General features: G+C 45.3%; 1 protein-coding gene and 1 long non-coding RNA gene across 9 annotated transcripts in view; one reads left to right on the top strand and one right to left on the bottom strand.

Annotated features, from left to right (window-relative positions):
* Positions 1–11978: 11978 nt before the first annotated feature.
* LOC119867623 lies at positions 11979–13426 on the bottom strand. The gene is made up of 2 exons (XR_005384173.1): positions 13318–13426; positions 11979–12869 (listed from the first exon to the last, which is right to left on the bottom strand). It is a non-coding gene; the product is annotated as an uncharacterized LOC119867623 (long non-coding RNA).
* Positions 13427–14847: 1421 nt separating this feature from the next.
* Positions 14848–27312, top strand: part of KIF13A (kinesin family member 13A) — a 211477-nt gene continuing 199012 nt past the window's right edge. For all 8 annotated transcript variants that reach the window (XM_038584242.1, XM_038584240.1, XM_038584241.1 and 5 more), the window contains exons 1-2: positions 14848–14954; positions 15220–15310. In XM_038584242.1, the coding sequence (XP_038440170.1) occupies positions 14900–14954; positions 15220–15310 (146 nt within the window). In that variant the 5' untranslated portion in view covers positions 14848–14899. The remainder of the gene's footprint in view (positions 14955–15219; positions 15311–27312) is intronic.

Raw genomic sequence — 27312 nt, 5'->3', positions numbered from 1 at the left:
GGAAAGCAAGCCCACGAGTGGGAAACAAACCATTACTCAGTAGTGCTTCCTATGGAAACCCGAACACCCCCTAGCTCTCCCACCAAGGCACTTTCTCCCAAGAAAGATTTTGCATGTTACTGTTTTCCTTCCACCTTACCGACATTCTGGGAGACCACTACAATCAGTGGAGGCAAAGATCTATATATGTGTTTAATGAGGCCCCAGGAGGTTAGGAGTCATAACCTACCCTCGAAGATATTCGAAGGAGTAGATGGGTATTCTGAGTCTTCCAGCGAAGCAAAAGGGTCTTTTACTTCCATGAAGAAGGAAATATTTTTAAATTTACAGCTGCTTTGGGACACCTGGGTGGCTCAGTGGTTGAGCATCTGCCTTCGGCTCAGGGCGTGATCCCAGTGTCCTGGGATTGAGTCCCACAAGGGGCTCCCTGCAGGGAGCCTGCTTCCCCCTCTGCCTATGTCTCTGCCTCTCTCTCTGTGTTCTCATGCTATGTTTGGTCAAATTTTGCATTAAAAGCTCTTTAAGGGAAATTTTATTGTCACTCTCCTCCTTGTCCAATATGTGAGGATATATAAGTAAAATCTTAAAAAAAAAAAAAAGAAAAAAAAGAAAAAGAAAAAGAAAAGAAAAGAAAGGAAAACAGACCTGTGACCTAGCCAGGGGTTAACATCCAGAGAGCTGCCAACTCACACATGCCAGTGATACATCTTGGCACTTTGAGGACTCTTCTCTTGGAATTGCCTTCACTCCCATAGGAGCAAGGCGACCAGCCCTAGTTTATTTTCACTCAAACCTCCATTTTGAACCAATCAGGACGTCCCAGCTGATTCATCCATTTTATCTCTAGACTTAACCACAAGTGACTTTAAGCTCTTGATGAAAATCAAGCCCATCTTGCTGGTTTTGTTATTGCCCAGCTGTGTGACATTCGGCACGCCACCTGATGTCTCAGGTACCAATTTATGTGTCTAAGCAAAGCAATTGGATTAAATGATTCCCAAGATCTCTTTCAGCTTGAAAATCCCGGGACCAGGTGATGAATGAACGATGACCAGCCAATGTCGAAAATGCTCACAAGAATGTGCCACAGCCTCTGAAGGGAAAAAATTTAGAAACATCACAATAATCAGTGCATTTCCTTCCATGCTGATTATTTTGAAAAAAACAAAAAACAAAAAACAGAGGCCCAACTATTCAATTCATTCATCCAATGGATCTCCAAGTGAGAAGATACTAGATGTTGGGTTCTATGCCCCAGGCTCACGATATTCAGATGAGCAAGGCAAGTTTTCTACCATATTCGACAACAACAATAATAAAAATAACTTCCTTTTACAGAGTTTCTTTGATGTGCCCATCACTTTACGACTCTAATTCCCACAGTCTAGGAGAGAGACAGACTCTAATTCCAGCCCAGGAGGGAAACAATCAAACCAATGGATTATGATGCGCCATGATAATGGTAGCTAACATTTACTGAATTCTTACTATGTGAATGCATAATGCCAGTCACTTTACGGGAATGACCTTGTTTAATTCTGACAGTAAACCTATGAAGTAGTTCATTCTTGGCCACATTTTGTAGATGATGAGGCATTTGAGATTTGGGAAGTTATGTAATTTGCCCTAGGTCATAGATAGTAGATATGTAAGGTTAAATGGGGCTGCTTCTGAGGAGTAGGATAAGAGGGAAAAAAGGCTGAGGATTTATAAATTCTCTACCTATCCAATATTTGAAATATGTGAGAGTGTGTCATCATATATGCAGGCCATGAGCCAAGAAACAGACAAGTATCCTTGCAGAAGGAAGCAGGCTAGGACAGTGGGATACTCAAGGTGGCCTGGGGAAAGTAGAAATGAGCACAGCACCAAAGACAGGCATTCGGGACCCAGACTTCTCGAGACATTCATCATCTCCTTCTGTGTCATTGAGTGAATGCTCTGGGAACTTCTACCTCTGGGACAGGATGTATTATTTATGATCCATAAGTGACAAGACAGTTTAAGAGAAACTCCACCCACCGGTCCATGATTTCCAGACCATTTCTTTTTTTTTTTTTAAGATTTTATTTTTATTTATTCATTAGAGACACAGAGAGGCAGAAACATAGGCAGAGGGAGAAGCAGGCTCCCTGTGGGGATCCTGATGCAGGACTCGATCCGAGGACCCCGGGATCATGACCTGAGCCAAAGGCAGATCCTCAACCATTGAGCCACCCAGCCGTCCCTCCAGACCATTTATGTGTCATAGATTATACTTCCTTCACATACTCCCTCCGTGGCATCCCCACCTCCACCCCAACAACCAACACTTGCAGAGTATGCAGAAGTATAGAACAGCCCAGACTGGATCCCCTCTTGTTCCAGGAGCTCCTCCTTCTTACTTAGGCTGCTTTCTGTGGTTGATTAGATGTGGATCACATCTAGAAGAGGAATGGCAGGCAGGATCATAGGGACAGGAATCTGACTGAATGCTTTCACACTTGGGCACCTGGCTGGCTCAATTGGAAGAGCATGCAGTTCTTGACATTGTAGTTGTGGGTTCGAGTCCCACGTAGGGTGTAGAGATTACTTAAACACATAAACTTTTAAAAAAGTGATATAGAGAGAATTGTCATCTGTTTTTTTGTGAAATGAAAGCAAACACCTCTTCTGGAGGAACCACAGCAGCAGAATAAGCATGGTGGGAATGGGGATGTTACTACCAATCCCACCACACATGGGACCAGAAAATTTAAAGCTCCATCCAGGGGGCACCTGGATGGCTCAGCCAGTTACTCTTGGTTTCTTCGGCTCAGGTCACGATCTCAGGGTCCTGGGATCAAGTCCTGTGTCAGGCTCCCTGCTCTACAGGGAGTCTGCTTCTCCCTCATCCTCTGCCTCTTCCCCTTCCCCAGCTTGTGCGTGCATGCACATTCTCTCAAATAAATTCTCTCAAATAAAAAAAATAAATAAAGTCCCATCCACAGCTCCCCTCCCTTCTTCCCTCCCTCCTTTGTGCCCTGGACTCTCTAACCCCCACTTCATGATCTCTCTCTGTCTCTCTGTCTCTCTGTCTCTCTCTGTCTCTCTCTCTCTCTCTCACACACACACACACACACACACACACACACACACACACACTCTGTCTTTAACTGAACCTAAATTTACTTAGAAGACAAGCTATCACTTGCTGCTCAGTACTGTTGGTTAGGTGTTATCAGGAAGTAGAACAAGAAAGCCATACACAAAGTTGTCAAAGGGGGCCACTTTGCATGATGTGTTCAAAGTTCATCTAGAAAGAGAGAAGATTAAATTAAACATGCAGAAAGAGATGAAAGATCACAGGGTTAAAAGGAAATGAGACTGTAATTTGAATTCTTGACTTTCTAGACTCTGGCGACAGCCCTTCATGAGACCCGGGGTACTTAGCTCCCCAAAGAGACATGTTCTTCCAATACGCTTCTCTTTTTGTGGCAGCCAGTTTGAGTTTCTTGCAACCCAATGACTTCTGATTAAGATATTCACTTTCCCTGCTTGGCAAACTACCCCTGAGCCATTAGGATCCAGCTCAAATGTCCTCTCGAGTGTGAAGCATCCCCCAGGATGGAAATTGCTGCCTCCCACCTAACTGGTTCACACGACCATGGGAGTGTGGCCCACTTTCTAAGGCATCTGGCACTTCTTCCCTTACCCTGGAACCCCTTGTTTCTGAATCCCTAGCAATTCCCATAAGCACTTCATGTGCTAGCTGCTCAGTAAACACTTAATAAATGAGTAGATTCATTAGCAAATGGGGTGTGGGTTGCGGGGGGAGAGCTTTTCCATTTTCTATCAGTGATCTCTATAGAATTAAAACCAGATTGCTCTGGTTCCCCTATACTTACCCATACAAGTTCCAATATGAAGCCTTTGCAAAGGGTTATATTCCCTCGGAAAGGCCTATGGTTTATTGTGGGCCTCTTCTCACCTTGTTTTGTCTTGTTTTCCGCTAGTTCCATATCATTCCTGAGCCCAGGTTCAAGAACTAAGGCTATTCAACATCTGGGGATAATCTCTTTGCCCTCTCACTGTGGGTTGCAGCCAGTGTGACTTGCCAAGCTATTTCTAAGCCATTTCTAAATGCCGGTCCAGGCATGTGCTATTCCAGAATCAGCCCAGCCCTGGCCTCCTAAATGTCTGTAGGAGAGAAGAGTCAGGAATCGCTGTTTCAAAGAATGGTCAGCTGAGTTGAGACACTTGGCGAGGTCATTGTGCTTATGAGGGTGAGTTATGGGTCTATGCACCAAGAGAGACCTCAGGGGCGCCAGGATGAGTCAGTCAGTTAAGTGTCTGTTGATTTCGGCTCAGGATGGCTTCCAATCCCACCTGAAGTATAAACGTAAAGACTCCCACCCAGCCATGTCTCCCAACCTCTCTCTTCCTCACTATGGTTCCTGCTCATCCTCTACTTCAAGGGCTCCTCCATGCAGCTCGCACAGTCCATTCCCAGATCATTTTCACCTTTGGATTTCCCCCAGGGCTGACTCTCCAGCACATATCACCCCAGCAACTTTTATTGTTTTCCTGCTCCAATGTCCCTGTGGTCCTGGCGCTCCACCTAAGACTGTACTTCCACATATACTCATATCACACCTCTAGCCTTCCCTAAATAACAGCAGCAGGACGAGTAACAATCAGTTACCACTGGCTGAATGTTTCATTTGAAGATATTAATTAATTAATTAATTAAAAGAGCAGACAGAGGGACAGAGGGAGAAGGAGAGAGAGAGTAATTCCAACCAGACTCCCCGCTGATCATGGAGCTAGACACGGGGCTCCATCCCATGACCCTGAGATCATTACCTGGGCCGCAATCAAGAGTCAGATGCTTAACCTACTGGGCCACCAGGTGTCCCTGAATGTTTCTTTTGTATGTGGGGGTCACCAAGCCAGGCATTCTACACATATTATCTCATTTCATCCTCACAACAACCTTGTGAAACAGATACTATTGTAACCACTTTACATGTAAGCCTGTGGGCTTGGATAGCCAACGTAAATACAGCAAGCAAGTTCCAGAAGTAGAAAACAGACCACACTCAGTCCCACACCAAAGTCTGCTTTTCTTACTATGCCACAGTATGGTAAGAGCCCAATATTCTCGGCAAATCCCACCTGCTACATCCTAGATCAGTTCCACAGAAAAAAACGGTTTTCTCTTGTATCTAGGATTCACCCTAGGATTCGGTGACTCTTTTGTGAAAGCTGCTTTATGCCTTAAACGGAGAAGCATAATTCCAGCAGACTGTTATTTATATTGCTTATTTTTTGTGCCAAAAAATATAGATGAATCAGGGCAAATCCATTATCACCCTTAGGAAAACGATTCACACGCATGTTCCAATTTGTATGGCTTTCACATCCCAAGGCCACCACACCCCAGGTATGTGAGCTTGAACAAGTCACTCTAACCTTTCTCTCCTAAACTTTCTCTTTATTTTTTATTGATCATTATAATGAAGGATAATGATAATTGTATAAAAATATTATTTTTAATAATAAATAGGGTTATTATGAGGATTAAATCATAGAACTTTGCTTGGTAAGTAGTCAGTATCGAATAAATGGTACTATTAACTATGGCAAAATATCAATGCTTTTTTAAAAAAATATTTTATTTATTTATTCATGAAAAACAGAGAGAGAGGCAGAGACATAGGTAGAGGGAGAAGCAGGCTTCCTGCGGGGATCCCAATGTGGGACTTGATCCCAGGACCCCAGGATCACTGCCTGAGCTGAAGGCAGATGCTCAATCACTGAGCCAACCAGACATCCCGAAATATCAATGCTTTTGTGGCAGATGGCTTGGAGCCCTTCTGTAGATGAAAGGTTTTTCTTGTCTACTGACTATTCACTAAAAACTTTTGTACTCTAAATGTGTGGAGGGTTTTCTTCTCACCAAGTAATTCTTCTATTATCAAGGGATCCCAATTGCATTTCTTACAGTTTAACTCAATTTTGACACTATCCATCCATCAGATGATACAGGTAAGGGCTCAATCCTACAAGACTGTCCTTCTGGGGGTCTGGGGTGGCTCAGTCAGTTAAGCATCTGCCTTTGGCTCAGGTCATGATCCTGGAGTCTTGGGATCAAGCCCTGCATTGGGCTCCCCACTCAGCAGGGAGTCTGCTTCTTCCTCTCCCTCTGCCTCTGCTTGTGCTGCTCTTTCTCTCAAATAAATAAATAAAATCTTAAAAAAAAAAAAGACTGCTCTCCACTACCTTAGAAACCAGTCTAGGTTGTCACCATGTTCCTATGACCCACTCCTCCATTTGATCATTTGCTTGAACAGTTCACAGAACTCAGAAAAAACAGTTTATACTTGACCTTCAGCAACACAGGTGTGAATTGCATGGGTCCATTTATATGTGGATTTTTTTGGATACGGTACAGGACTATAAATGTGTTTTCCTTATGATTTTTCTCAACAATGATTTCTTTAGCTTACTTTATTGTAAGAATATAATATATAATACATATACAAAATATGTATTAATTGACTATATGAATTATGAGTAAGGCTTCGGGTCAGCAGTGGCTATTAGCAGTTAAGTGTTTTGGGGAGTCAAAAGTCATATATGAAATTTTGACTGTGTAAGGGGTCAGCAGCCCTAATTGACCCCATTGTTCAAGGGTCAACTGGACTTACCAGATGACTGATTGATTATAAAAGAATACACCTTAGGAACAGCCAGATGGAAGAGATGAATAGGGCAAGGTATGTGGGAAAAGATGTGGAGCTTCCATATTCTCTATGGGTGTACCACCCTACCAGCACCTCCATGTGTTCACCAATCTGGAAGCTTCCCAAACCCTATCCTTTTTTTTTTTTTTTTTAAAGATTTATTTACTTATTCATGAGAGACACAGACTGAGAGAGAGAGGCAGAGACATAGGCAGAGGGAGAAGCAGGCTCCTCACAGGGAGCCCAATGCGAGACTCGATCCTGGATCCCGGGATCATGACCTGAACCGAAGATAGGTGCCCAACTGCTGAGCCACCCAGGTGTCCCTTTTTTTTTTTTTTTTTTTTTTAATGGAGGCTTCACTGTGTAGGCCTGATTGAATAAATCATTGGCCATTGGTGATTTATTCAACCTCCAGCCCCTCTCCCTTCCCCCAAGTCAGGGGTAAGAGGAAGTAGAGCTGAAAGTTCCAATCCAATCACATGGTTGGTTCCCCTGGCAACCAGTCCCATCCTGTGGCTTTTCAAAAATCACCCTAACTCACTGTTGATGCTCTGGAGCTATTCCAGGAATGAAGGACAAAACCCCTAATATTGTAAGGAAAGATGATCCTATACTCTAATCACTTTAGGTAATTACATGTTTTAGGACTTGTGAGCCACCAACCACGGATGGACACCAAAATACGTATTTATTGTATGACAACACAACACCCTTCCAGGGAGAGAATTATACCTTCCTGCCACAGTGATGTGAGGCTAGACCATGTGACTTGCTTTGTCTAGTGAAGATCAAGAAGTGATATATGCCATTTTGGAGTCAAAGCTTAAAGAGCTTTTGTGTGGTTTGCCACCTTTTCCTTTCCCTATGTCACAAATCTGGCATTATCCTGGCCAGGGGCTGTTTCATCAGCCTAGAACTCAGAATGCAAATAATAGCAGCCAAGTCACCACCAGGCTGTGATGGACGGATCACATGAGTGAAACATAAAGCTCTGTTCTTATAACTAAGATTTGAAGGTTATTGATCATCATGATGTCACTTAGCCTCGGCTGACAGATACGGTTGTTAAACAGGATTTATAGAAAACCTCTTATTTGACAGTATTTGTCTGTTCTATCATTGCTCTTTGACCCTCTGTAGACTTGAGCCATTAGCAGTTCTTCCATCAGCCCAGTACCCACTTCTAACCAGAATACATCAGCTATTTCCAGGGTCCCCGGTATATTTATCATCAACTGCCAGTTCTTCAGAACCCATGGCGTTTCCAGTTTCTAAGGTAAAGCACGATTAACAAGCTTCTTCTAACAAAGAGCATATGCATGTAGGGGCGCCTGCGTGGCTCAGATGGTTAAGTGTCTGCCTTCAGCTCAGGTCATAATCCCAGGGTCCTCGGATGGAGCCCCGAACCTGGCTTCCAGTTCAGTGGGGAGTCTGCTTCTCCCTCTACCCTTCCCCCCACTCATGTTTTCTCTCTCCTTCTCTAAAATAAAAGTCTTTAAAAAAACCCAGCATATATATATTAAAAAAAAACAGCATATGCGTACAGTGCATATACTGGCGCACACAGCAGCTGTATTAGTTAACTAAGATAGTCTTTGGGGATTGTAGAGATGGTTGAAAAGAACATCTGGGCAAGGCTGTGCCTTTGGAGAAAGGCACCCACCAGTCTTTCCATAGCTCAGCCCCAATCCAGGGTTCTTCTCAGGCTAAGCCAGCTCCCCAAAGAGCCTTTACTTCTACCAGCAGGGTCATGACCTCAACAAGCTGCCTTCCAAACCCTAAGCTTCTTTTTCCTCTGACTTTCGAGTGGGACACTGTCTGCTCGACTCTCAGAATTTTCCTTGATGTTGCTCAAGAAAAGCACTTGCATGCTTATTATCCTATTTTTATATAGGCAGGAATAAGGAAAACACCAAGCATAGGTATCTTAGAAAGTTCCAGATTCTTCTTAAGAAGATGTTATTGGTACTTCTGAGGGACTCTTAGGAGGGCTGATCAGCACTGACATACTGAGGGTTTACCCTGTTGGGGATTGTTCTAAGGACTGCTTTTCATTTCATACTGTGAAATACCCCAGACACCTAGGGAATGTGGGAGGGTCCCATGTACTGAGTCATGTTGAGTAACCTAGGCTCACTGAAGAGAGTCCTGATCCATAAATAATAGTGATTGTAGGGGATCCCTGGGTGGCTCAGCGGTTTAGCACCTGCCTTTGGCCCAGGGTGCGATCCTGGAGTCCCGGGATCGAGTGCCGCATTGGGCTTCCGGCATGGAGCCCGCTTCTCCCTCTGCCTGTGTCTCTGCCTCTCTCTCTCTCTCTGTCTATCATGAATAAGTGAATAAATAAATAAATCTTAAAAAAATAGTGATTGTGGTGGTAATATAACAACGACACTTGATGCTTATTTTACCCTTACCCTGGTCAGACCCTGGTCTAAGTGTGCCTGGCATGGCGAGGTAAGCGCCATCCTCATCACCATTTAGAGATCAGGCAATGGAAGCAAAGAGAGTATAAATGACTGGAATAAGGTCACACAGCCTGCAAGTGACAGAGCTGGAATTTGAACCTGAGTTGCAGGACCCAAAAGTGAGTGTTTTCATTTCCTTTTTCGACATGCTTATCATCTGTGCGTATCCAACTGTAAATATTACCCTTCTAAAGGGACTTATGGAAGGAAGGTGATGTTAGTAATATTTTGTGTAATTTATTGGCACTCTCCATGCTGACAGAATGGATGGATTAGTTACTGTTCATTGAGCATCTTGTCTTCTCAGTCACATTGGTGCTCTTCCCAGGCTAATTCTATCCTCACTGTAGAATCTAGGAGCAGGAATGTAGCTCAGCCTTGATAGAGCCTAGAAGGCTTTCGAAACCCCAACAGGTCTCTGGGCCCTAAGTGTCCTACACAACGGCTTCATGATTATTCTTCTTCAGAGCAGCATTCTGATCCTTCTGTAACTATGAAAAGAACAGCCAGTCTGCAGCCCTCAGGTTGACTGCTGGGAGGTGCCAGGCCCCATTCACAATGCTGTGATGAGAACTTCACAGGTATTAACTCATGTTTTCCTCATAACAACCCTGTGAAGTCAGGGCTTTTCCTATCATCAATCACCATCATCCTATTTTATGAATAAGGAAACTGAGGCCCCAAAGAGTTAGTATAGATTTTCTTGCTCAGAATGGGAAGGTTCAGAATTCCAACCAGACAGTCCAATTCCAAGGGTCACACCCTCTGTTACAACCCTTAGAGTTCAAAGCCCAGATTTCCAGGGGGAAGAACCTGATAGACTCAGCATGTGGCAGGAATAGCCAGGAATACTGGCAGGTGGGGTTATACAGTACAAATATGGCAGCTGAAGCCTAGGAGCCAAGGGGTGAGGGGAGGGGAGAAGGAACTAGGAAGGTAGAACATTGTACATCAGGCATTTACTCCAACAGGCATCTCCCACGTCCTGTGTGGTAGGAGTTCAGATTCCCCATATATGCATGAACCTATTGAAGATTAGTGGGGGTTAAACAATTAGTTCCAAGCTATGCGTTAAGTGAGACAAGATTTGAACACAGCCCATCTTATTCCTAGGCCTTACTTTATTACAACACACTTCCAGAGGAGGATGGCCAGAATAGAGGACGAGAGGTGTTACATGGCAGATTGCATTTTCCATACAGGACTGCAAATATCACCCACCCCACACGATCTTCTGAATATACTACACTTTGACATTTCCCCCATTGAGATAACAAACAGAATGATAGTCCTCACCTTGGATTTGGAAGGGCCGTGATACCAGAGGACTTCTAAGGTATGTGCTGGTGGTACTCTTGAAATGCTCACACTTGGAACCTCACCACCATGCTGTGAGCAAGCTCAAGCCTACCCAGGCAGAAAGGCCATATGGAGACAGAACCTTGAGACCACTTAGAGACAGAGTAAACGCTGGCCTGCTCAGCTGTTCCAACCCCCTCATGGTTCCTGTAGTTACCATCTGACTACAACCTTGTGATAGAATAAGAGCCAGAACTGCCCAGGTGAACCCTTCTCAAATTGTTTTGAGTTGCTAGATTTGGGGAGGATGTATTATATTATACACAACAGCAAAACCCAGAACAGCATACTCAGAGGAAGAGAAGTTTTCACACGGACACGAGAGCCATCTTCAAGTATCTGAGGGGCTGTCACATATAAGAAGACACTGACTCGGAGAGTGAAACTCTAGGAGACAGCACTCATGTCAACACTTGGGGTTTACAAAGAGGCAGATTTGATTCTTCATGGAGATCCGCTACAACTATATAATGTTGGAATAGTCACCCAGCAGTGAGCACTGTACCACCGAACATACTCAAGCACAGGGAGGACCATTTTGGGGGATGTTATAGAAGGGTCTAGAAGACCCCCAAAAGGCACTTTGTCACTCTAAAAAGATATGATTCCAAGTGAGTTAAGCCTAGACTGTCTTGAAGAATAAAACAGTTTAGTAAACCCTTCTTAGAAGAGGTGAGGACTAATCTAGACCTTTAAAGTTGGAGAAGTTTGGGAAAGGAAAGCAGAAGGAAGGACCACTCAGCAAAGAGCCACTGGGAACTGTTTAACTAGCAGCACCTTGTTAACCATTCCCCCTCTTCCCTTAAGACTTCTCATCCATTTGTGATGGGTTATGGGCCATGATTTTTCTAGATCTTTCCCTAGCCACCAGCACCCCTTTTCCTCCCCAGTCCTCACATCTCATCGATTGCTGTCATTCATTCCACTCCTTACAATATGCCCCACATCTGTTATTCCTGTTCCCCCTGCACTGTTGCTGGCTTTGTTCTGGCCATTGCCACCTGCCATTGAGATGACACAACAGCCCTGAGTCATTCCCCAGGATGCTCTGAACCTGTCAGTCTCCCGCTTCCAAACCAGAACCTTCCTTCAATTCCCATTGCCTTTAGAAGTGAAACTTAAAAAAAAAAAAATTATTTGAGAGAGAACAAGTGAGCAGGAGCAGGGGGAGGCACAGAGGCAGCTCCCCGCTGAGCAGGAAACCAGACTCAGGGCTCAATCCCAGGACCCTGGGATCATGACCTGAGCAGAAGGCAGATGCTTAACTGACTGAGCCACCCAGGTGCCCCTAGAGCTGAAACTTTTTAGTCAGAAATTCCAGGCTTTCATGATGTAGCAGAGGGGAGGAGGAACACAAAATAAAAAGTACTGGGGTTGGGGGAAGAAACACTAATCTCTCTATTTGTTTCTTAGGGTCACTGTAACAGATCACCACAAACTGTATGGCATAATACAACAGATATTTATTCTCTCACGGTTTTGGAAGCTGCAAGTCCAAAATCGAGGTTAACACCTCCAAAGGCTCTAGGAAAGAATCTTTTCTTGCCTCTTTCTAGCTTCTCAGAGCTTCTGGAAATTCTTGGCAGTCCTTGGCCTATGGCTCCCATTACTTTGATCTCCACCTCCATCTTCACATGGCCATCTTCTCTGTGTGTGGGGTTCCAAAACTCCTGATTCTTTCTCTTATAAAGATACCAACCACTGGATTCAAGGCTCATCCCAGTTTGACCTTACCTTAACTTGGTTATGCCTGCAAAGGCCCTGTTTCCAACAAAGGTCACATTCACAGATTCTAGGAGTTCAGGCTTGAACAAATCTTTGGGAGGCACAATTCAACCCTCTATAATTCACACTGATGGAAACTACAGAACAATGGCTTCGCATGGGGATGGAATCCTGCTTGTGAAAAGGTTCTGGATGACTTTAGGAACAGGGGACATAATATTAAATAGGGTACTAGATCACCAGAAGGGGTTTTTTTGAGCAATGGAATAGTATGCATGATGAAAGGATTATCAGGAAAAAAATCAGTCGGGAAGCTGGATTTAGGGGAAATTATAGGAGGTAAAACTAGGAAGTTAAGAGGATGTCTGAGTAGCTGGAAGGTGAGGAGAGACGCACAGAACTAGCTGGTTGACCTCAGGAGGTTCTTAATCTTGCCTTCTTAAATTCAGCATTATATTGCAAGAGCGTAGAACAGGGTCACATAGTAGGTCCTCGGGTCACATTTGTTGGGGAGGCGAATGGGTGGACAAAGTAGGCTTTTGCTAGTAGGAATGGAAAAGAAAGAAGATGCCGCAGGCCTTTCGGAGGTGAGCTGAATTCGTGGACCCTAGAACAAGACAGAAGTGAGGTGGGGCATTATTTAAAGGCAAGCCCACGCCTGAATTGAACCTCTCACGCCACCTGCGCACACAGTGGCCTTACACCTGACCCCCGCTCTAGTTTTCCCCGCCACAGAGCGTGTCTGGAGCACGGGACGCCTCACTTTACTCCTGTCTGTGCATCTTCTCCCGCACTCTGCACACAGTGGGCCCGCAGCTCACCTTTCGGCGAACGGATGAACAACTGAATTCCCACATCTAAGCAAACTCTCAAGTATTTCCCCCAGATTCAGACTCTTGAATTTTAAACTGTCCTACACTTCAAAATGCCTGGCGCACTCTAAGCTCCCGATAAGCACTTGTTGAACCAAACCGAAGAAGTCAGATTCACCCAGTTCGGCCCCGGCAGCCAGCGAGGTCTGCATTTGGCAGGACCACGGAGCCCAGGGCTCGTACCTGAAGGACCGTCCTGGGCTCCCGGGCGCGTGGAGGGGGAGGGAGGCGAAGGGGGGAAGCGGGGCGAGGAGCACGGGCTGTTGGTGGCGGACGCCCAGGCGCCCCTCGCTTCGGGCGCCCGCTGGGACCCGAGAGCACCGCGGCGCGCGGGTGCGGGGCGCGCGGGGTGCGGGTGCGGCGCGTGGGGGATGGCGGGCGATGGGGTGTGCGGTGTGCGGGGTGGGGCGGAGGTGAGGGGCGCAGGCGCAGGGTGCGGGGGTGGGGGCGCAGAGCACGGGTGAGGGGGCGAGGGGGGGGGGGGCGGCGCGTGGGGGATGCGGGGGGGCGCGGGTCCGGGTGTGCAGGGCACGCGGTGCGGAGGTGAGGGGCGCGGCGCACGGGGTGCGGGGCGCGCGGGGGGGGGCGGCGCACAGGGTGCGGAGGTGCGGGGGGCGCGGGGGGGGCGGCGCACGGGGTTCAGGGCGCGAGGGGTGTGGAGGTGCGGAGCGCGAGGGAGGCGGAGCACAGGGTGCGGGGCACGCGGGTGCGGGGCGAGCGGGGAGCGGAACATGCGGTGCGGAGGTGTGGGTCGCGCGGGGTGCGGGTGCGGATCGTGTGGGGGGCGCGGGTGCGGGGCACGCGGGGGACGGCGCAGGGGGTGGGGCACCGAGGTGAGGGGCGCGGCGCACGGGGTAGGGGGTGTGGGGCGAGAGAACCAGTGCGGGGCGCGCGAGGGGGCGGCGCACGGGGTACGGGGCGCGCGGGGAGCGGAGCGTGGGGTGCAGAGGTGCGGGGCGAGGCGCGGGTGCGGGGTGCGGAGCGCGCAGGGGGCGGCGCACGGGGGCGGAGGTGGGGCACGGCGGGTGGGGCAAGGGGGTGCGGGCGTGCAGGGGGGGGGGCGCACGGGGTGGGGGTGCGGTGCGGGGCACGAGGTGAGGCGGGGTGAGGGGCGGGGGTGCGGAGGTGCGGGTGCGGGGCGCGCGGGGTCCGCGATCCGGCGCGCTCCGTGCCGCGGGTGAGGCCTGCCCGGCCGGCCCGCCCCGGAGCTCCGGGGTGCGGGAGACGGCGGCCCCGCGGGGGGCTCGGGTCCCGGCCCCGCCCGCACTCCGGCGCCCTACGCTGCCCTCCGCTCCTTCCCGCACCCGCGCCGGCGCTCAGGGGACACGGGCCTTCCCGGCGCTCGGGGACCGCGGCGGGGCGCGGAAGATGGCGGCGAGGAGGGGCCCGGGCGGGCGCGAGCGGAGGCGGGCGGAAGCGCGCGGATGGGCCGGAGCGGCAAGAGCGGCTAGAGCGGAGCCTGGGCCCGGCGCGCGGCCGGCGCTCGCATCGACTCCGCCTCCGACTCACGCCCGCCCCCGCCCAGCACAGAGCCGCAACCCAGGACACCGACCGGAGAACGCGAGCAACGAAAATCTCCAGGCCGGGCCACCGAGCCCAGTGTCGCGCTCCCCCGGGATGGCCCCGCGCGCCTCGGCGCTGCCTGGCGGAAGCCTCACGGCGGAAGCGGCGGCCGTGCTCGGGGGGCGCGCGGCGTTCGGGCGGCGGCGGCGCGCGGCGGGGCGTCGTGAGCGGGCGGCCCGGGGGCCGCGCGGGCGCCGCCAACATGTCGGACACCAAGGTAAAAGTTGCCGTCCGGGTCCGGCCCATGAACCGGCGAGGTGAGGAGCTTTCCGCTCGTTTTTATCCGTGGTCGGGCGGAGGGCGGGGGCAACTTTTGCAAAAGTGCGGGGGAGGCGGGGGCGGCGGGGGCGCGGGGGCGGCGGGGGCCGGGGGGCGCGGGGGCGCGGGGGCGCACGGCTGCCGCCTGGGTCCGGCCCCGCGCCCCCGCCCCCGCCCCCACCCCCCCTCCCCGGGGACAGCCGGGCGCCCGGGGCTGCGGGCGGGATGCTCGGCGCGCAACGGGCCTCTGCCCTCCGCTTTCAGAACTGGAGCTGAACACCAAGTGCGTGGTGGAGATGGAAGGCAACCAGACGGTCCTGCACCCGCCTCCTTCCAACACCAAACAGGGAGAAAGGTAAAGCGGGCGCGGCGAGGGCGCGGAGGAGGAGCCCACCCGCCGGCTCCTGCGAGTTGGATCCCGGAACACGGGGGGCTCCTGCCCATTGTTAGGAGGCCGCCTCCAAGTTTGTCGCACGCTCCCGGCCGAAGCTGCTGCAAGTCCAAGTTCCTCCCCTCCCGCTGCCCCCGCGCCCGCCCCCTCCCACCGCGAGCGCGGCAGCCGGGGAGCCCGGGCCGGCCGGGTGCACGCGGGGGGCGGGGGGCGGGGGGCGGTGCAGCCCTCGACGGCCAGTTCCACACTTTACAGATGAGAAAACTGAGGCCCGAGGCCGGCAAGTGACCATCCCAAGGCCTTGGTTTCGTGGAACCCAGTGCCCCCCCCCTCCCCCCCCAGCCACTGCACAGTTTGCTTTATTTGGCGGAATTGTTTTGGGACTTTGTACGTAAGATGGGGGGGAGCCCCCCCCCCATCCATCATAAAGCAGAACAGTATTGTAGGATGCGAGCTCAGGCGTGGACCATTTAAAATTATTATTTTGTTGGTGCTGGGTCGAGATAATGCCTGCATGTAATGCGCGAATTTTGATTTTCAAGGAAACAAAAGTAGTGCCCTGAGCTGTGTAGACACTGGGGGGGATGTTTAAAGGGGCTGCATTTACTAGATGGCAACATATTTGCATTTGAAAAGTGGTAACTCTTGGATCCTTATTAATTCCGCTCTCTTCCACGCAGCAGTATGGGAAAATGCCTTAAAATAATCTGAATATTTGGCATTTTTCTGGTAAGCCCCTGAGAAGAAAACGGTTGGAATTCATTCAGTATAGCAATGCAGTAGCTTGTAAAAATAGAAAAGGAGGAAAAAAAAAAAAAACAAAAAACCCGGGAGATTTGACAGAATTAATTCCTCTGGGACGTGAGGATGCGTGTGTTTCTAAAAGTCACCTGTTGATTGATGTGCTGCATTTTAGTGGTTTTTGCTCTTGGGAGATTTTTCACTGAGTATAGACTGAAGTAGGGTTTGTATATTTTACCGCTAAAGGGAGCAGCTGCGTCTGTTTTGTAATCATGCCATGTTCAGGCACGGTTTTGCTAAATTTTGGGGAAGAAGTTGTCGGGAGATAAGCCGAGGAGGTCTTGGCTTTTTGTGTTGAGGCTGGAAATTTTTATTCAGTTTGCAAACATTCTGCTACCTATAACAGATCGTCATGGTGATAGGAAATAGCTAAAGTTATATTGAAAATGATGTGTGACTAAATGCTTTTCGGTGATAGATGTATCCTTGGATAATACTTTTAGATCCATTTTAAAGATTTATAGTATTTTGGGTACGTTTGTAGTGGTGTAGTATATTTTGCGGTGCTAGTGAACTGAGTAAATTAAAAAATTTACAGATTTAATCAGATGCCCACATCAACATTTTTTCCCCCCCTAAACCTGGATATTTTTCTATTGTTTCCTCCCCAAATTCTGCCGGGTCAGATTCTTCAAGGCAGCCTGGGAAACAGGTAGAATGTTAGCTCCTGTTAATGTAGCCACTGCTTCTGTGCTCCTTGCTGGCTTGGCACCTGCTCCTTGTCACTCTTAACCGTAGGGAGTATTACTGTTAGCTACTGTTTAATGAAATGAAGCTTTGTGATTTGTGGAGGGAAACATTTAATTTTGTGGTACTTGGATGGGAACGATTTAACTGTAGAGGATTGGTTAGGAATGCTAAATAATGAGTTGATCATTTTTAGGGCCACCACTGCAGTTATGAATCAGGACATTTTAAATAAAGATTTGTAGGGTGATTTGGGGATTCATCCATCTGCTGGCTTATTGGAATAGCCCCTTATCTGAAATTGTTAAGAGCAGCATTGAAACCTAGGCGTTCTGTTGTTTCGTCCTCCTGACAGATAGGATTCTTTGGTGGATGGACCCTCTCTGTGGGATTCTGCCTGGGGACTGGTCACTCAGTTTATAGAAAACTGGAGTGGAGTCTATCCAGCAGTGCTGCTTGTAGGTTAGGATTACTGTCTTTGCAAGGATGGAGACACCAAATGCATTTTGATTTTCATTATGCAGCTTGGTTTCATATTTCTCCACCAGGTTTTCCCTTAAAGCAACAGTGCATTTAAAAATAGAAAGGAAAAAAAAAAAAATAGAAAGGATTCCTCCCTTGGGCTCTGGGTTGATTAATTACAACAGTGCTTCGTGTTTGCATTTCATTTCTATCATTTGTTTTGAGATAGAGCTCAGGGAAAGGTGGGAATATTATTTTTCTTACCTAGAAGTTCAAGGCTTGAAGTATAAGAAGTCTTTAAATAATATTGGCAAACCCGTGTCAAAGTTAGAATTATTATTTTCCTGAAAATTGCCAGAAATTGTTAATGTATTAACCACAAATAGAATTTTTTTTAAAGATTTTATTTATTCATGAGAGACACAGAATGAAAGAGAGGCAGAGACACAGGCAGAGGGAGAAGCAGGCTCCATGCAGGGAGCCTGACGTAGGACTCGATCTCGGGTCTCTAGGTCAGGCCCTGGGCCGAAGGCGGTACTAAACCGCTGAGCTACCCAGGCTGCCCACGAATAGAAATTTTAAATTAGTAAGTGAGAGTTTTCAGTTCTCCCAGTAAAAACAAGCAGGGATGTTTTGATTTCCAGGGAAAGAAACAAATAGGCTTAGCTTTCATAATGTCCCTTCCCCCACCCCCATGGAATCAAAGCCAAGACTACACGTTAAAGGCTAAAAGACCATAGAGCTTCTGAGGTTAAAGATATTTGTTTTGAAATTCTAAAATTATAATACAACACAGAGGTCCTGGTTAATACTTGAGATATATATTGATCACCATTTTGAAACATTAAGATATATATGAACATGTTTTTAAAAGTAATACTGCATTTATATCCAGGAGATATTTATGAAGTTTATATCACATGGCTCCCAGCACAGAGGATCCAAAGATCACTGTGGGCCTAGTGCCTATATCAGAGGTTCGCACCTTTGAGAGATGTGAGAAGGAAGAGGGAAAAATAGAATACAGTGAGGTAGATTATGTAGACTATACTTTTGTCATCATATGCACTATATTATTTGGAGATTACCTGTTTCCTCTTCTGTCTCCTCCTGAGGATGCACGCTCCCTGAAGGCAGGTACCTTATCCTGCTTACCTTTGTGTCCCGTGCCCTAAATAGCACATCGCAGGTGCTCAGCAAGTGTCAGCACTGAGTAGGCTCCCTAGTGTGATGAGGGTACTGAGGAGGGGCTATGGAAGTGACCCAGCCTGCAAGGAAGGTGGCATTTGTGCTAGTCATGTGGGTGCTAAGAATGTAGGTTCACTTTTTCAAGATTAGGAGAAAGTCTTCTGTCAAAGAAAGCGAAAGCATGCCTGCTGCAGATTACTTCTGGCTGGTTGTGTGTATGTGTGTGCACGCACACGCGGTGCATGGAATAGAATGCAGAATCAAGGCAAGTCAGCAGGGGGGAAGAGAATGAGAACCCCAGTTTGCCCAAATTAATGGCTTAACAACCAAAGTATGAACAGATACATAGGGTAAAGTCTTCTTTTGCACTATTACCTCCCGTTCTTCTCATCCCCTCATCTCTCCAAAAAAAAAAAAAATAATAATAATAATATTTTCAGACACACACAAACACACATACATGAATATATTGTTTATGTATGTTTCAACAAATGTCTTTTCTAACTTTACCCATATTTTAATACTCATTCTTTTTTTTTTTTTTACATCTAGTTTGGATGAGAGTGGTGTTTTAAAAACATGGATGGGATCCCTGGGTGGCTCAGTGGTTTGGTGCCTGCCTTCGGCCCAGGGCCTGATCCTGGGGTCCCAGGATCGAGTCCCATGTCCGGCTCCCTGCGTGGAGCCTGCTTCTCCCTCTGCCTGTGTCTCTGCCTCTCTCTCTCTCTCTCTCTCTCTCTCTCTCTCTGTGTCTCTCATGAATAAGTAAATAAAATCTTTAAAAAAATATATATAGATGGATGGCTTATGCATCTGATTTTTATAACTTTTAGGAAGTAAAGCTTTATCATGAAGAGAGTATAATGGAACTTGTTTCTATAGAAGTTTTTGTTCTTGTTTTATATAAGTGAATCTTTGGGTAAGCATTCAAAGCAATGTGCATGTATAACTTGGCTGGGCTAAAAGAAGAATGGGATAAATTTAGGCTCTTAGTAAAAGAGCATCAAAGTTTTAGCTACTTGCCCAATTTTTCCATACTGCAAAATGTGCCGTGTAGTGTGTAAAGTGTATCTCCGAAGGTCAGTGGTAGAAAGCTACGTTTCTTGGTTGACTGGTTGACTGTATATATATTTTTTAGTTCATGTATCGTATGTTGCAATTTTTTTTCCAAGCTGGCTTCCCCTGCTATTCCAGTGGCTTCTAGGATGGCTCCTTCTGCTTGAGTATATTTGCAGACCAGAAATTTAGAAATTAGTGAAAGTCATGTGAAATTTAAAAAATAGATCATCTAAGAATCAGTAATAATTCCACCTTATAAAATTATTTGATTTGAATTCTCTTTTGTTTCCTTGTGGTTGTTATGTTTCTTTCTAGCTCAAATATTATAGTTGGCTGTAAAAAAGCAGAGCATTTAGGTTTCATTAATATAAGAGTGATTATTCTTCATGCATGACATTAGTGGTATTTTATTTATATATATATATATATATATATACATATTTTAAAGATTTATTTATTTATTCATGAGAGAGAGAGACCCAGGCACCCCCCATTAGTGGTATTTTAAAGAGCATTATAATGGAATATTGTCATTAGCTGTCAGTGTTTGCCATGCCTTTGTTTTAAAATAAAGGTAGAGGGACACCTGGGTGGCTCAGAGGTTGAGCATCTGTTTTCGGCTCAGGTGGTGATCCTGGGGTCCTGGGATCGAGTCCCACATAGTCTCCTCTCGAGGAGCCTGCTTCTCCCTCTGCCTGTGTCTTTGCCTCTCTCTCTGTCTCTCTTGAATAAATAAATAGAACCTTTAAAAAGTGAAAGATTTCAATCTACCTTTATATATTTTTTTAAGATTTATCTATTTATTCAAGAGAGACACACAGAGAGGCAGAGACACAGGCTCCTTGAGAGGAGCCTGATGTGGGACTCGATCCCAGGACTCCAGGATCACCACCTGAGCCGAAAACAGACGCTCAATCGCTGAGCCACCCAGGTGTCCCTGGAATCTCTTATTTTTAAAAACAAAAGTAAAACTAATTATAATGCAGTGTAGATTAGAGTAGTGATTTAAAAATCATTTTGTTCACAGTCCACAGTTAAAAATACATTTAATATCACAGACAGTGTGTGTGTGTGTGCGTGCGCACTTGAGTGAAGGTTCATGAAAATATTACTGTGTGCAGCGTATTTGTTACTTCCTATCTCTCTCTGTTCTAATTCATTTTAGAAATGATGATTGACTTACTGAATTAATTTCATAGTCCATTAATGATTTATAAATTTATAATTTGAAAAACAAGGTTAGTGGTTAAGAGGTTGGGTTCTGAATGTGTGTTTGTGGTTGCACACGTACATGTATATGTGTGTGTATGTAAAATCAGTGTATTTTAGTGGTGCCTGGGTGGCTCAGTGGGTTAAGCCCTTGCCTTTGGCTCAGGTCATGACCTCAGGGTCCTGGGATTGAGCCCCGCATGGGGCTCTCTGCTCAGCAGAAAGCCTGCTTCTCCCTCTCCCTCTGCCTGTCGCTCCCACTCCTTGTGCTCTCCCTCTGTCAAATAAATTCTTAAAAAAAATGTAAATTCAGTGTACTTCATTTTTTAAGTAATCTCTTTTGATTAATTAATATAAGGGGGCTTGAACTCATGACCCTCATGATCAAGTCTCATATTCTTCTGACTGAACCAGCCAGGTGCCCCTAGTGTACATAATTTAAAGTGTAAAGTAGATTTTATAATTTGTAAAATCTATGATAAAAAGAAGGAATCCTCTTTTTTCATTTCTTTCCTCAGAAGCAACCACATATAGCAATTTTAGCTCATCCTTTTGGAATTTTCCTCCATATTTCTGAATAACAGGCTGGTAGTGCTAGTTTTTTTTTTAAATTTTTTTTATTTGCTCTGTGTTTTCATTCTATGTCCCATCCTCCCCACCCCCAAATTCTTCCCATCCCCCATTTTCCCAAAATACTTATATGGTAATTTTGGTTGTGTCAATATTTAGTGTTTATATTACTTATGGTTATATAATATAGTCAGCTACTTACAGTTGAGCCATGTGCTCTTCTATGATTTCTTTTACAGTCATACAAAATTTTTTGTTTTCCCTGGAGTTAACTATTGTTTTTCTTTTTTCTTTTTTCCTTAATTTGCTTCGTTTTCTATGTACTTCTCCTTAATTCAACATTTAAATTTTCTGCCCCTTGCATAAATCTCCTTTCAAGACATTTAAACACATCAGGTACTCTCTTGATTTCATCTCCTTAGAGACATTTCTTCTTAAGCCTTCCAACATGCTCCTTTATGAACTGGCAGTCTTCTCTGCCTGATATAGCTGTCATCTTGGGGTTGCCTGTCACATCATTTTGAGGATTTTACCTCTCTTCTATGTGGAATCTCTTGTTTTTTTGTTTCTGTTTTCTTTCTTGGTTTACTGCCTTAATTTTGTAGAGCATATTATTTAGTAGCTTCCTTTGAAAGGGTGTTTGGAAGGTAAAGTTTTTGAAGCCAAGAAAATATCTATTCTACTACTCATCTCATTGGTAGTTTCCATGGGTATCAAATTCCATTTTTATAGACATTTGGTTGCTCTGTTGTCTTTTACTTACCTGTGTTTCTGTTGAAAAGTCCAAAGCGATTTGGGTTTTTTTCTTTCTTTTTTTTTTTGAATTAAAAAATTCTTTTAAATTAAAAAACATTTTCTTTAAAGACTTTATTTATTTACTTGACAGAGAGAGAGTGAATGCCTGTGTGCCCACAAGCTGGGGATAATGACAGAGGAAGAGGAAAAAGCAAGCTCCCCACTTGCTCTCTGCTTAGCAGAGAGCCTAATGTGGGGCTTGATCTCAGGACCCTGGCTGGGATCATGACCCAAGCCGAAGGGAGATATTTGACCAACTGAGTCAACCAGGTGCCCTGCTCTTTGGGTTTCTAATCTTTTAGATGTGACATGGATTTTTACTCTCTGGAATCTTGTAGAATATTCTTTTCTTCCCCATTTTTGAGAAATCACAGTAGGTCTTTCTAACCTGGAAATGTATATGCTTCTTGTCTTTTTGTTCTGCCTTCTGGGAGATTTCCTCTTATCATCCATCTTTTATGTTTAATTTTTCTTTTACTTTATCATTTTTAATTTCCAAGAGCTCTTTTTTTTTTTGGTCTCTGGCTTTTTTTTTTTTTAAGATTTTATTTATTTATTCATAGAGACACAGAGAGAGAGAGAGAGAGAGAGAGAGAGAGGGGCAGAGACACAGGCAGAGGGAGAAGGAGGCTCCATGCAGAGAGCCTGACATGGGACTCGATCCAGGGTCTCCAGGATCATGGCCTGGGCTGCAGGCAGCGCTAAATCGCTGTGCCACCCGGGCTGCCCATCTGGCCTTTTTTTTTTTTTAAATTAAAAACTTTATTTATTATTTTTAAAAAATTTTATTTATTTATTCATGAGAGACACACACAGAGAGGCAGAGACACAGGCAGAGGGAGAAGCAGGCTCCATGCAGGGAGCCTGATGTGGGACTCGATCCTGGGTCTCTGGTATCACACCCTGGGTTGAAGGCGGTGCCAAACCGCTGAGCCACCTGGGCTGCCAGTAAATCCTATAATTGAAGGTAGTAGGTGCCCTAGTCAATGCTTAATTAACAGCATTCATGAAGATAATTAGCTATAGTCAGTACAAGAAACCATGTAAGTAGGAATATCCTGTTTCTGTATCACTAAAATTTTAGTTGATTTTTTTTTTTTGAGTTATCTTTAATTTAAAAATATCTATGTTTGTTTGGCTGGGAAATTTTTTCTACCTGATACCAAACTGGCCAGTTTATCACTGTACCCGTTAAATTGGCTGTTTTTGAAAAAATCTAGTTAGAGATAAGCAGATAACTTGGATTGTTTCTGATGTTTAACAAAATTACACAGGCCATGCACTCATATATTTTTCAGGAATGAATTATATTTTTCAGAAATTTTTCAGGAATGAGTTTCCCCAAATAGGCCTTTTGAAGACATCAAGGTTTCTCAGAATTATTCAGCCACCCCCTTCTCAAATCTTCCCTCGAGCTATACTAGAGAAGGTGTTTATGCATTTAGAATTTATTTATTTACTTATTTTCCTAAAGATTTTATTTATTGATTCATGAGAGACATAGAAAGAGAGGCAGAGACACAGGCAGAGGGAGGAGAAGCAGGCGCCATGTAAGGAGCCTGATGTGGGACTCGATCCCGAGAATTCAGGATCACACCCTGAGCCAGAGGCCGCTCAATGGCTGAGCCATCCAGGTGCCCCTGCATTTAGAATTTAAAGGAGTTTGGAGAACATTACCAGCATAGGAAACAGAATAGCAGAGAAACCAACACAGAAACACCCAGAAAGATTACATTGTGCCTTGACAACGTAAGAAGTTCAGTTTATTAGCAACAGAGCTGTCAATAAAGGAAGTAAGGCTAAAATTTATATGAAAACATCTATTAGGGGCACTTGGGTGGCTCAGTTAGTTAAGCATCTCCCTTCAGCTCAGGTGATGATCCCAGGGTCCTGGGATTGAGCCCCGCATCGGGTTCCTTGCTCCGGGGAGCCTGTTTCTCTCTTTACCACTGCCTGCTGCTCCCCTGCTGTACTTTCTTTCTCTGTCAAGTAGATAAATAAAACTTAAAAAAACCAAAAAACATGTATTAAAACAATCAAGAATTGTTTTTTTTTAAAAAAAATTATTCATTTATTCATGAGAGAGACACAGAGAGAGAGAGAGAGAGAGAGAGAGGCAGAGACACAGGCAGAGGGAGACGCAGGTTCCATTCAGGGAGCCCCACATGGGACTCTATCCCGGTTTTCCAGTATTATGCCCTGGACTGAAGGCCGCGCTAAACCACTGAGCCACCTGGGCTGCCCAAGAATTGATTTATGTGGGATTCAGGAGTTCTTTTGTTTTTATTTTTGTTTTTTGTTTTTTGTAGGATTTATTTATTTATTTTAGAGAGCACATACATATGTGTGAGCAAGGGGAAGGGCAGAGGGAGAGGGAGAATCTTCAAGCAGACTCCCTGCTGATCATGGATCCTGACAAGGGGCTCAATTACAGGATCCTGAGATCATGACCTGAGCCAAAATCAATATTCGGTCACCCAACCAACTGAGCCATCCAGGTGCCCCGGGAGCTATCTTTTCAGAGAAAATCACTCTACAAAATATTTCTGGGGTTTTAGACTTGCAAATGTAAGAAGAAAATGTGAGAAATTCCTCCTTCAGAATTAGTTTATTTGGAATTTTATCACCCAACAATTCTGTGAAAACTAAATAAACAAGTTAAGTATTCACTTCTCTAAAATTTTACTTGTAAAAATGCATAATTCTTCCATTTGATTGTTGGATCTAAGGTTAAGAGGGAAAGTAGAGGGAAGATATCCTTGCAGACTCTTGGGAATTGGACAACCCATCTATGCCTCATTATTTGCTTGAGTCCTGTCTGGATTTCATGTTTCTATGAAATGAACAATTCAGTAAATCATGATAAAAGTAGTAGAACTGTTTTACCAGATTATTCTTGCAGTGGATTTTTCACATCAAAGCACAATTATATCTTTTAAAACAATTGCTTCCTCAGATACTCTAAAATTTTTTTTTCATAGGTAACTTTATGAGATGTATGGCAGAAAGACAAAGGGGTGGGGGTCATTGTCTGTCCAGACCTAACCAGTTCTTTTCCCTCTACCTTCATTTTGTCTGTGTCTAAGTAATACACAAATTTGCAGTCACAGTTTTGTGTTTTGCTTTTCTCCCATTTCTATTCTGTTATGCTGTATAATTTTCATAATTATAATTTTAATAGTTCAGTAGTCTGTTTAGTTTCATAATTTTTAACCATTTAAATGATTTTTAGACCTTAAGGTTTCTCTTAGGATTATAAATAACAGCATCTTTATGACGTTTTTTAGAATCCTTTGCTAACTGAAAGGTGTTTCTTGTCAAGCACACATGCTAACAAAGAAATTTACCTTTGAAATGGTTATGACCAGCATGAACTATTCTCTTACATTATAATGGAATTAAAAGTTGATAATTTGCAGATTTAAGTATACTCTATAGGTCATGAGAAAAATGATTTTGTTTGGGCAGTAACAGAACCAGGAGTTCTCACTCTTGAGTGTGCATCAGAGTTTTGGAGAACTCCACCTCAATCAAAAGGTTCTGATCCAGTAGGTCTCAGATGTGGCTTGAGAATTTACATTTCTAACAAATTCCTAATGATGCTGATGCTGTTAGCTTAGGATCAGACTAGTGGTTTAGACTAGTACAGACTAGTGCTTTAGGTTGAGACAACTACTGGTTTAGACTAGTACTGTCCAATAGAATTTTCTGGGATGATGGACATGTTCTATATATCTACATCCAGTATGGTAACCACCAGCTGTATATGATAACTGAGCTCTTGGTATGTGGCTGGTGCAACCAAATAACTGAATTTTAAATTTTGCTTAATTTTCATTAATTTAAATTTAAACAGCTGCATGCTTGTGGCAGGTGGCTACCGTATTGGACAGCAGCGGTCTGGCCATGATTGCTCATTAGAATCAGCTGGGGTGCCTTAAACAGATGCCTGGGTCCTACCCTTGGAGCTTCTGGCTGAATTGGGCTGTAATACACCTTAGGTATTGAGATTTTTAAGTGCCTTTCAGATGTCCCAGTAACGATCATTGTTCAACTCATTGCCCCCAAACTTAGTGGTTTCTAAAATAACCATTTTCTTATGTTCATGGATTCTGTGGGTCAGGAATTCAGGCAGAGCAAAGCAGGTATGACGTATCTGTTCCACAAGTCTGGGACCTCATCTTTGAAGACTAGAAGTCTGAGGGTTTAGACATCTGAAGGTTTGCCTGGGTTGAGTGTCCAAGGTGGTTAACTCACATGGTTGGCAGTTGATTCTCGTGTGTAGCCAAGATTGAGAATGACTGGTCCAGTTTAATAAATCAGATTTGATAGCCCAAGTGTCACACCTTGTCCCTTGGTTGGTTTATTTTGCCACTTTGATTGTGATCATGTACTCACAACTATTAACTCTCTGAAAATTAATGTAGGAAAGCTCATAAAATTGGCCTACGTATTTACCTTATTAAGGTAATTTATGGAACTTTCATAGGACTTTCCTGTGCCAAGGGTATATATTACTGTGAACATAAAGTCTCATAAAGCTAAATAAATTCTCTCCCATTAAGAAGAAAAGAAAGAAAAAAAAATGCCTCCTACTCCCTAGCCAGGTGTGTTTAATAAAAATGCCTCTCCTGATTTGTTTTTTCTTGAATTCCGGCAGCAGGGGAAGGAATTACCTAAGTTATCTAGATGCAGAGTACTTGCCTCCTGCCTATCCTTTGCCTAGATGCTGACTTCTTGGGAAGCACGGGCTCCTCAGCTTTCGAGTGGCCTGTGGGCCACAGTTCCTGCTTATAGGGCCGGTCACGGTGCAGCCCTTCAGCTTCAGCTCCTGTACAGTCGCGGGGCCTGGGGGCCCCGTGTATATGGAGGGTCAGCATGGCGGGATGAACTGGCAGTCGAAATGCTGTCTGGTTCTGCCGCTAACTTGGCATATATCCCTGAGCTAGCCATCAGGCCTTTTCCATCTGAATTCCTACATCTGTATAATGGAGGGCTAGACAAGGTAATCTTAAAATTTTTTGAGGCCTAAGATTCAGATTTATCCCACCTGTACTTAATATGTAGCGTTGAGTCAAACAGGGTAAGTAGGTAAGATTAATAGGAGCTTTGTAACTTGCTTCTCGGAGCGTCAGGAAAACCGGGGTGGGCAGGGCTGGTGTTCTCGACAGGCTCTGTTTGCCTGCAGTAGCTGA

This window comes from Canis lupus, chromosome 35, assembly GCF_011100685.1.
Source record: "Canis lupus familiaris isolate Mischka breed German Shepherd chromosome 35, alternate assembly UU_Cfam_GSD_1.0, whole genome shotgun sequence".
NCBI lineage: Eukaryota > Metazoa > Chordata > Mammalia > Carnivora > Canidae > Canis > Canis lupus.
The sequence above is the reverse complement of the archived record's forward strand: the minus strand, read 5'-3'. Positions and strand labels throughout refer to the sequence as shown.